The sequence below is a fragment of the Nelumbo nucifera genome, chromosome 3, assembly GCF_055504915.1.
Source record: "Nelumbo nucifera cultivar China Antique chromosome 3, China Antique-T2T, whole genome shotgun sequence".
Classification (NCBI taxonomy): domain Eukaryota; kingdom Viridiplantae; phylum Streptophyta; class Magnoliopsida; order Proteales; family Nelumbonaceae; genus Nelumbo; species Nelumbo nucifera.
The window spans coordinates 31821496-31832556 of record NC_142651.1 but is presented as its reverse complement, the minus strand read 5'-3'; the positions used below and the strand labels follow the sequence as shown (position 1 = coordinate 31832556).

At 37.1% G+C, this 11061-nt stretch overlaps 1 protein-coding gene across 1 annotated transcript; it reads right to left on the bottom strand.

Annotated features, from left to right (window-relative positions):
• Window positions 1-2475: 2475 nt before the first annotated feature.
• On the bottom strand, window positions 2476-8925 carry LOC104591309 (pyruvate kinase, cytosolic isozyme-like). Its single transcript, XM_010250124.3, has 5 exons — window positions 8668-8925; window positions 7926-8202; window positions 5894-6355; window positions 4588-5436; window positions 2476-2727 (listed from the first exon to the last, which is right to left on the bottom strand). The coding sequence occupies exons 2-4, from the start codon at window positions 8181-8183 to the stop codon at window positions 4612-4614; spliced, it is 1545 nt and encodes a 514-aa protein (XP_010248426.1). The 5' UTR covers window positions 8184-8202; window positions 8668-8925; the 3' UTR covers window positions 2476-2727; window positions 4588-4611.
• Between the last annotated feature and the right edge of the window lie 2136 nt (window positions 8926-11061).

Below are 11061 nucleotides of genomic sequence, written 5' to 3'. Positions count from 1 at the left end.
TTGTCCGTTGGAGTGGGGATTTTATGGGAAATCATCTTTTTTTTCAAGATTGATTCCATTATCAAAATTTTCGAGTTTGGAGGCTGAAATTCTTGCTTTTTGTCATGGCATCTGTTTTGCTTTAGATGTCTCTTCTCATCGGGTAATCATTGAAGGTGGTGGACTTTATATGTGAAACCCTCTTAAAGGTTTTGCAAGACTCGCCTTCATCCACCAATTTAACCATTGTTAAAGGAAAGCTATGTTGGGCAGTAGAGACAGCTATGAATGCTGAACCCAGAGCTTTAGTAAGCGCCCTGGAAGCAACTTTAAATACTAACCTTACCAATTTGATTATTCACTCTGACTCTCAAAAACTCATAAACCTTTTGATTAGTATGAAAAATCCTATGACATGGAGCAACTTCATTGGTCTCACATCAACAATCTAATCAAGCATTTCCAATTTATATTTTTTGTTCAACTAACGCAGAACCAAGTTGTTCAAATTTTTGCTTATTTAAACTGCATTTGGAATCGGTGTAAAACCAAGTTGTTCAACTGACGTATTACACTGAACCATGAAAGTGACTGTTGCTTTTTGAAAATAGCGATGGATAGAAGAGTGTAAAGTTTTACATCGATAAAATCAATATAGTTTTTACATTAATTATTGATGTAAAATTTTAGAGCTAATGAGGTTTTACATCGATTATCGACGTAAAACTCTACTTCATCCACATGCACGCAAAACTGAATCAGAGTAGAATTTTACGTCGATAATAATTATACTCTCTTTCCAAACGTTTATAAAACCGAACCGATGTAAATGTAAAATGGCTATAAAACCAAACGTTTATAATAGTTACATCGGTTCTTGATTTACAACACATCCAAATGCAGCCTTACCTTCTAAATTTAAAGTGGCTATAAGCTACAATTCTGTACTCAACTATCACGTTCAGTTTATCGATGACTGAAACTGCTTCCTTTTCTTTGCTAAAAAAATAACTAAAGCAACCGTGAAGACTGGAGCATCCAGGCCATCGTTGCTGATTGCACTAGTTATCTTTCTTGCCTTCCTTTCTACTCGGATACACAATGTCAATGTCAAGAGAAGTAGAGAACAGCGATGAAAGCTGTGGATTTCCTATAGCTAATTATGCTCTTTCTTGTATTAGACCATGTAAATAGTCTATCTGTTGAGAGATTCTCTACAGCCTTGTATCTTCCGGTTCAATTAATTGAGGGGGTGTTTGGTACTAGGGCCCAAAAAAATTGTAGTACGTTCCAGGCCACTGGGCATTGTGGTCAGTGTTCTATATTGTGGCTATGTGGTGTGTTCCAAAGCCTTGAGATTTGGAATGCACAAATTATTATTAAAATCTTACAAATCATTGTTTGATGAGTGTTTCAAGGTGTGATGGGTTTTGGAACACGATATTTTGGTGTGGTGAAAATATTGCACTATATTTAATTCCAAAACACATCATAGGTCGGTCCAAAACGTAAAAGAACACCATTCTCTATGGTGTGCTGTAGAATCAAATCCCCATTTCTTTTTTAGGTAAGTTACTTATTTAGGTAAATGCAATTGACTGGGTAAGTTTTTCCTCGGAAACACTTACCAGGTAAGTGCATTTACCCATGTTCTTTTATTTCCTAGGTAAATAAGGTAATGACCATTTTAGCCATAAAATCCATTATTAAAAGGGGCATTTTTGTTCCATTCAAGTGTTAGCAACTTTCCCCCTAGGTGGGAAAGTTATTTACCCACCTAAGAAATGGATATCACTTACCCGGGTAAGTGATACCGGTAAGTGATACCCAGGAAAGTAAATTTTCCCTGGTCCCCACATAAATCTGAAAAATGAACATGGGATTCTTGGTCAATGGAAACCAAAATCCCATTGACCAACATTCCCCCCTCTCAAAATCCAAAAAAAGAACACCCCCCAAGTGAAATGAGCCACAGCCATGCTATAGAACACCCTTTGAATTGAAGGAATTTGTGCAGTTATTCACTTCAAAAAAATGCTTTAGCTAGGGAAGATAAAATTAGAAATAGATTTTTGTGTGGGTGGGACTCTCCACCTTTTTTGGACTTTCCACCTGTGCGGGTAGAACAATTTGTATCATTCCCAGTATTATAATTTAATAGTTTTTTTTTTATCTATCAAAACAATTTTTTTTTGCACTATATTGCAACTTGGCCTAGTTTTTATCGACCCTCTTAATCATCGTCATCATTACCATCATCATCCAAGCCTTATCCCAACTATATGGAATCAGTTATGTGAATCCTGTTTTGATAAACTTAATAAATAATATATTAAAATAAGAAAAATGATTTAAGCAATAATAATTTTACAATATATATGGCATTCAACAGAACAGAATGGCAAAACAGTTTTCATGCAGCCGATCCCATATAGTTGGGATAAGCCATATTTTAGGATTTTGTACTTGGGGGTTTAAAAGTGTTTTGGCTTCAGATTATATAATGTTTTTGAAAACAACTCTTAGCAAATGCTCAAAACACTTTTTTGACTAGATCTTGTAAACCAAAGCATAAAAGCAAAAGCTTATACAAACAGAGTCTTAGTTAGGCTACATGTGGCAGGTAAATTTTAATAACTTAAGCTTAGGCCACATGTGGCCTTTGCAATCAATCATGGCAATACATCCATTGACCTAACTTCATGAGGGGATTTTGAGGACTCTTCCCAAACCAAGCACATAGAAAACCTGCAAAACCCTCAACCCAGAATGATTATTAGACCTCTTCAATCCTCATACATTACACAACTAAATATTCTTATCCTTTCAATCCAAATTCTACTATAATCTCAGTGTACAACAGTTAAAAAACTTTACATACTCAAAAGCACAGTTAATGAATTGTTGAACCATTCAGAAATTCTCGCTCACACTGACATGAAAAAAAGTTTGAGTCCTAAGATACTTCTTCCTAAATCCACATATATTGGGTAGTTATGCTATTTTCCATCCCTATTTTGCTACATAGACAGAATTTGCATCTTCAATTGATCTTAAGCCCAAACCTCCTTCAGCAGCAGCAGGTTTGCAAATCTTGGCCCCATCCACTAAGGCCGACTTACTTCTCGTTACTTAGCCTCCTAGAAGAATCTTCTTTGAACTAGGTCAACACTCAACATCATCTCGAGTAATCTGAAACATCTCATATTATATGTTGCAGCACTGTCAAAGAAGTACTCTTTGTTAGGGTTAACTTTTTAACTATATCAGCCCAACAGGCCAGGGTTTGGCCAAGCCTAGGCCTGGTTCATATATGAAGAAGCCCAGTCAACACATGGAACCAAGTCCCATAACTCCCATCAAGCACAGCTTTCTCTTTCATTCTGCAAGGAGGTTAGTGGATTTTGTTTGTGATTGGGGCGTGTAGCCTGCTGTACACATCTTGTTTCTAGCAAATCCAGAGTCTCAACAATGCAACCATAATTGGAACCAAGAAAAATATTGCCATCAAAGGAAAATTACATTTATTGTTATGGATGAAATGATAATATTGACACTCAGAAAGAACTATAACAGTATCAATTACCTAGAAACTAAAAAAAGATAACTTAGCAATGGCCCCTGGATTTGACATATAATTCACTGATCAGAAGTTATTTTAGAAGCTGCATTCAACTTTTTTTCTTTTAGGATGAGTTTCATCATTTTGTCTTTTTTTTTGAAGATCAATTTCTCAATGTTTATTTATGGAGCAAAATGCTGTTCAAAACCATTACCAACATCCTTGGAGACATCACTGATTAGCACAAATAGCATTCCTACTTCCAAAAAAATAATAGGATTTTTTTTTTCTTCCAGTGTCTATAGTTCTATATTTGGAATGTCAAATCCAACCTTCTCTACTTCATCCATTCAAACATTTTAGAGACTTTCATGCAAGCAAGCGCACAACAATCTGCCAATTTGTAAAAATATGCTTTACTTCAAGTGTATTGAAAATTTAGAGACTTTTGGAGATTTAATACAGATATTTGTATTATCTGTGATTTGATGAATGTTATTTAGAGTTTCCTGTATTAGGTTACAGGTGTAATTTAAATCAGGAATATTTTCAGCTATGCAAGCTTTTGAGTGTTTGTTTCAAGTGTTAACCACTATTTGTTTAGGCATATACCAGTGCTTAAATTAACATTAGGAATTCAAAAACAAGGCAGTTATGGTCCCTTTATAAACTTTTAAGAACGTAATAGGGAAATTACTTTTAGTTGATGCAGCCTTTGGTAATTTTTCATTATTATTTTATTACCTTTTATTTACGGGGATGTGCCTGTAAATGTTACTAATTAAATATCACCTAGGCATGATTTCTTTTCTTTCCTTTTCTTTTCTTCAACCTGGCACAATTGAATTTCAGTGGAAGTGCATTTCAATAGAAGGAATTACAAATCTATTATCGTCCTGGGTCCAAAGGAAGCAATAATATTACTATAAAGGGAAAACTGAGGAAACTATAGAACCAAGCTCCTCCAGCTCACTAGGCCCAGAATAGACTATAATAGCAGTCTTCAAAATAACTTTGCATGAAAAAAAAGAAGTGCATGCATTTACCCCCACAACTAGGTAACATGATCTTTAATTTCCACTTCCTTTAACAATGCAGATCTTTATGACTGCTGCTCCCCCTATACGATGAAGTGCTACAACTGCATCACCCGGATTGCAAAGCCCCTTCTGTGTTGCTGACTTGAGAGCAGCTTCCAGAATCACCTCTGTTGACTCTGCATCTGTAGCCTTGGCAGATCCTTCACCCAGTAATGGGATCAGACCCCTGTAGACCAGGCTGTGCCTTGCTGGGGCCTCATCACTGCAGGTCCAGTCAAATGAATCTGTTGTCAGAACTGGGACCACCACAGAGAGAATTGGAACTGCTGGCCTATATTTTGCTATCAACCGGGCAGTAGTCCCACCACGGGTCATCACAACAATAAGGGTGGCTCTGGCTTTATTGGCTACTCGGACCGCTGATGAGGCAAGACTCTCCAATGGGCTCATTGGGAGAGGGGCTGACCTAATCATTTGCTTGAATATCGCAGCATAGTCGAGGGAAGACTCTGCCTCAATGCAGATACGGGCCATGATCTTCACAGCAAGCTCTGGGTAGGCTCCAGCTGCACTCTCACCACTAAGCATGACACAATCAGTGCCATCGAGGACAGCATTGGCAACATCAGTGGCCTCAGCACGGGTAGGACGGGGAGACTTGATCATGGATTCAAGCATTTGGGTCGCAGTGACAACAGGCTTGCCTACAAGGTTGCACTTATAGATCATCATCTTCTGAGCAAGGAAAATCTTCTCAACTGGGATTTCCATTCCAAGATCACCACGAGCAACCATGAATGAATCTGTTTCACGCAATATCTCATCAAAGTTGACAACTCCCTCCTGATTCTCAACCTTCAAATTCCAAAAATAAACCAGTTATTGGATAACAAAGAAGAGAAACTGAACTATTAACAAATAATACTTCATGGAGAAAACCTGAGGTGCCCTTCAGGGCCATTAGGTAAAAAATGAAATTAAACTTCAAACGAACAACCCAATGTTGAATGGGTCCATAGCTCTCACCTATGAGAACTGCGAGGTCAAAGGTAAACCAAAGAAATGATCACAACTACTATGGACATGGCCCTTTCTTTGAGTTATTGACAGAAATTTCCTTCTGTCCAAAAGAATTAGACTCATTGGAGATCTAGAATCATCTAAATAGATTGAGTTTTCACTTCTACATCCAAGACCAATCACACATCAATTATATGTCCATTTCCTTTTGTTATATCAAATGTAAGAGTACCAAAACTTTCTTCATGTAAATCCACCCAGGACAATTTTTCATTTAAATAACTGTGCTGACCTTTGACATTAACTTTATGCGCTTGGCATGGGGTCCAAGAACCTCCCGGACATTGACAAGATCTGATCCCTTGCGCACAAATGATAGAGCAATCATATCTATGTTGTTGGGAACACCCCATCCCAGTATGTCTTCCTTATCCTTCTCAGTAAGTGTAGGAAGATCCACCACAACACCAGGGAGATTGACATTCTTTCTCTCGCCTAACATAGCAGTGTTTTCACAGCGGCATCTCACAGTTCCAGCTTCAGGATCACAAGACAGGACACTAAGGGTGATAGTCCCATCTGCACAGAGGATGGTGTTGCCAGGCTTCAAGTCCACAGCAAGCTTCTTGTAACTCATAGAGATCATCTCTGTGTCTCCCTTGACAGTGTAGTCAGTACTTACAGTAATTTCTTGACCCTCCTTGAGTTGAATAGGTTTCCCATCCTTTAGGAAGCCAGTTCGGATTTCAGGTCCCTGCAAAGTGAAATAAGTAGATGAGGTGCAAAGCAAAAGGATAAGCAGTTCTTCAATGAAACTCATACTACACACAGGAAAATACATAATTCAGATTCAATTTATTGCTGAGTCAGCCACAGTCAGAACTAATAGCCAGGGAGAAGTAAATCTACAGTGGAAATCTATGGGCCTATGGAGACATTTTGGTTTGGAATAAGAAATTCAGAAACCAAATGAAGTCATGGTAATATTGTGAAACATATATATGAATTTATATTTTAGTAAATGACAAACAAAGTAGGTGTTTTACACTTGTAATCCATAATTCTCTATAAACATCCATTGGAAAAATAGGAACTAGTTGAATAAACAAAGTATTAACTGATGCACATAAAACATGACATTGAATATTAATTGTATTTTCACTATTCAAAAGGAATATATTTTTTTAATAAAAAAATAAAATATCATTTCTTCTATTAAAGTTACAGTTAAAAAGAAAGCTTAGAATGGAACATACTTTCATCAATTGTCCCAAAGTGTAACCTCACGTGTTAAAGATTTTTAGTTCCAGTTTGCTATGTTGTCTTTTAATTTGGCTAAAGAAAAACTAGGCAAAATATCTTATATGCACTGTCCATAGTTTCTATACAATTTTGACATGCAACAAGTTTCAGTCCAATAGTAACAAGTAGACAGGTAGGCTCCTTTTATTCAATAAAAAGATGCCACTCATACCCCTAGTTTATAGTGAACTAAAGAAAGTAAGAAGCACCATATATTGGGGAAGGTGCATGCATGATGGTACATGAGCTGAAATGGAACTGGGCTTAGATGAACAGATCTTTAAATGGAACTCGGCTTAAATTATACGTTTTGCCTATTTAAGAGAAACATTTAAGTCCAAAGTATTCTTAGCCAACAAGGAGGGAGGGACTAAGAGGAGGGGTTAATTGGTTAATTGCCAAAAGGTGTGCAAACCAAAAAATGAAGAAATCCTGGGGTTGGGACAAATGTCCTAGAGAAATTTGGCTTTGGAAAATAATTATGGAGGTTTTAAATTTCAACAATAACCACTTTCATTATGAGCCACAGGAATCTGCAGAAAGTATAGAAATTAGCATAATGGATGGGACATCCTTTATTCCTTCTATTCAGTATGTTCTTGGCAATTGGAATAGCATTTCATTTTGGTCTGATTTAAAGTTTTGGAATGACACTACATTATGGTCTGACTTATAGTTTTGGAATGACACTGTATTTTGGTCTTGAAAAGTGTGATGTTCTTAAATGGAAAAAAAAATGCAACAACAAACAACAGGAAAAATACCATGTATAACATCCAACTAACAATTCATTCCCTAACAAGGCAAGTAGATTACTCTGTGAAAACTTAACTAAAAGCATACAATGTCTAATGAATAAACTAAAATCCTGAGTTAAGTTTCAGTTATAGCATTTTTTCTTCATCAGTCACCCAATCATGGCATTTCTTCCCCTATAACCTTTTCTTTAAATAATCCTCACTAGAGAGTTTACACAATGAGATTCATTAGAACCCCGTTTTTATCATAGAAAGTAAATTAACCTTAGTGTCAAGCATGACAGCACACAAGATCTGAGTATTCTGCATAGCTTCCCTGAGATTGTTCAAGGTCTCCTGATGATATTCATGGGTTCCGTGCGAGAAATTGAACCTAGCAACATTCATTCCCGCTCTCAGCAGCTTCTCAACCATAGGCACAGATCGTGATGCTGGACCCAGAGTGCACACGATCTTTGTCTTGGGGACCCGGCCATCGTCTGGGATGTCCTTCAGGATCCCCTCGAAATCGATATTCGCCATTGCTCGAAGCTAAGAAAATCTGTAAGATTGAAAGTTAGAGAACGCAAGATCTTGTATGGAAATTCAGAAATCGAGTTGAAGCAAAGACAACCGTGTCAAACTGATGGCTTTTCACAGAAGATTCAGGTACAATCAAATATGAAATTTCAAATTACAGAAAATAAAAGAACAGCATCAAATCTTCTACGAATAAATTACGCAGAAAAACACCGAATTTTACAGATTTGACAAAGTTATCAACTTTTGACCCTGAGCCTACTGAATATCAATAAAAACAAGAATACTAGAAAGCTTGCAAACATCAGAGTGTTCCAAATCTTACAAATCCCCCCAAAAGAAACTTTTACATGAAGAACACTAGCTACACACAATAAAGGAAAATCTCACAAAGAATAAGTGAGGGAGAATTATGGCAGAGAACCCAGATAACTGAGAGCTTAAATCATGAGATCTCAAATTCAGAGAACAATTAACAACCACTTACTCTGCAAGGAAAGAGAAACTCCAAGAAGAGTTGCAGCGTAGTACCCTTATCTGCTCTGAAAAACTGTTGTGAAGGAGGAGTAGAGGATAGATAGAAAACTTAGAAGAAGATGATTTGCGCCATTAATTATAAAAACAAAAAATAATAATTTTGGCGATATTTAGACTTTCAGAGGATCAACGGGACCCACCATTAAAGGGTATATGCTTACCAAATCCTCTCTACATCTGTCAGTCGTAATATATTATTCTCCTAACGATCTAAGGCTCAGGCGCTCAGCTAAAACGTCACTCACCTTCCCTCTCGGTGACGGTTAGCTGTTGTTAGAGAAGTGATACCGAAACTCGAGTGTCGCCACTCGACCCATCTCAGTGACAGTTGACAAAATATGCTTTTTAATTTTTATTTTAAATTCTACTACTCTATAATGCTCCCTGCAATCCGGGGTCCTGGGAGGAATAGTTCAACCTTCGCCTTTTTTTTTTTAATTTTCTTTTCTTTCAATCATCAACTTCCCCACATGCATACATTCCTCCAATTCCAAAGACCCCGTGTAAGAGATATTTCATTAGAATGCAAAATTTTTATCCTATACATTATAAGTTACAGAGCATTTTCTTCAAACAACCCAGTTTTGGATCTTTGCAACTATCAGACAACCCAGTTTTGGCATACTAACGAACATCCAAATCAATCTGCTTCGATTGCTTTTCTTATAATATATGACTTTGAATAAACTAAAAACAAAAATAAATCAAATAGTATTAGCTAATAACCCTTGAGAAAGAGTGTCTTATAATATTTGTTTGTTCATCCTTCTCTCTCTCCATCTGTTTTTCTTTTCCTTTTTTTGTAAGGTGGAGAAGAGATAGAGTCATTGTCATTGAAGTCATGGGAAATTTCAGATAATTTCCCTTTCTTCTTTATAAGTTGGCCGCTTGAACTCTGGCATTTACTCATAAGCCCGAAATTTTACCATTGGATCAAGCATTACTTTGCATGGGTTGGGTGCAACTTGGGCGGGCCCAACCCGAATCCAAACCAACCCAGCCTGCTATTTTGCATGGTTGAACTTGAATTTTAGGGCCTCAGGTGAGTCCAAAAGTTAGGTTAGGGCTTTTTTATTTTTCGAGTTGGGACCCAAGCCTAATTCTTAGATAATTCAAGCCCAGCCCCAGTCCGGCCCTACTTTATCCTAACCTAAGCCAGATGCACCTATCCACATACATATATGCTTTATATATATATATATATAGGTATATTAAATTTTAATGTAGATTAATTTTAATTGACCAATTTGATCCTAGCCCGGGCTCAACCCCAATCCGAATACATTAAATTTCAATTCAGGTCGGGCCTGGGTTGGACAGTTCGAGCTTGACCTTAGGCTTGAGCTTTATGCTCAATTCTTAGGGTTAGGGCCTGAGTTGAGGTTCAACCCAGCCCAATCAGCCCGATTTGCACTCCTAGATGAAAAACCTAGAGAGCCTAAGGTGGTGTTTGGAATACTCCTAGATGAAATAAGCCATGGAAAAACATGTTCTTTTCATGGTTTTCGAATTGTTATTGATTCGGACAATCGGACCATTCAATCGGGGAATCATCCAAACAACTGGTTCGGTTTTATTCCAAATCCAGTCCTTGACCAAAAATCGTTTAATTGGTCAATGACCCATTGACCTGGACGGTCGAACCATCGACCCATTGACCCATTCAATGGTTGTGGCCATTTTTTATATTTTATTATTTTTATTGTCAAAATGGGCCATCTGTTCAAACCGAAAAGTCAAACCCTCAACCAAGAAACTGATGGCTAGAACAATTCCATTTCCAGGTCATTCTTTAAAACCATGATTCTTTTAGAGGTGTGGCATGTTCTAAAATACAAAATCTCATGCCAGTCCAACCATGGTAATTTCTAGTGCTGTCAAACGCCACACTCCACTTCTATATTTATCTCTGATTCCCTGCTTCCTACCACAGTGTAGAACATACTACACTACAGCTTACAAAAGGCATAGTGTGTTATTTTCTTGCCTGGTGTGTCTGAGATGAATCACACATTTTTCAACCACAAAAGGGAACAAGTCCTAAATATATTTTGGTTCACCCAAAAAAATTAGCATGCTTTAGTAATTTCTTCAGAAGGACTCAGTGAAAGCAATTCAAATAAAACTAAATCCCTTACAAACAGGTCCTAATTATAGAAGGTCTAAGTCTGCATAGTCTGCATTTTGAGTCCCATTAATGTACATCAATAGGGTTTAAGAAACCTTTGCCTATTCCAAACTAATTAACACCCAAAGCAATTATATAAATCTATACCGTCTAATTTTCTAATGATTTACATTTAAACGTGTCCAAACTTGTCACTTTATGCAGGATATATAAGAT

Excerpts from the sequence above, each read along its gene's own strand:
- LOC104591309 (XM_010250124.3), bottom strand. The coding sequence starts at position 8,183 with ATGGCGAATATCGATTTCGAGGGGATCCTGAAGGACATCCCAGACGAT. Across the intron at positions 6,356-7,925 it reads CTGTCATGCTTGACACTAAG|GGACCTGAAATCCGAACTGG; the intron begins GTTAATTTACTT and ends TTCACTTTGCAG. Across the intron at positions 5,437-5,893 it reads GCATAAAGTTAATGTCAAAG|GTTGAGAATCAGGAGGGAGT; the intron begins GTCAGCACAGTT and ends TGGAATTTGAAG.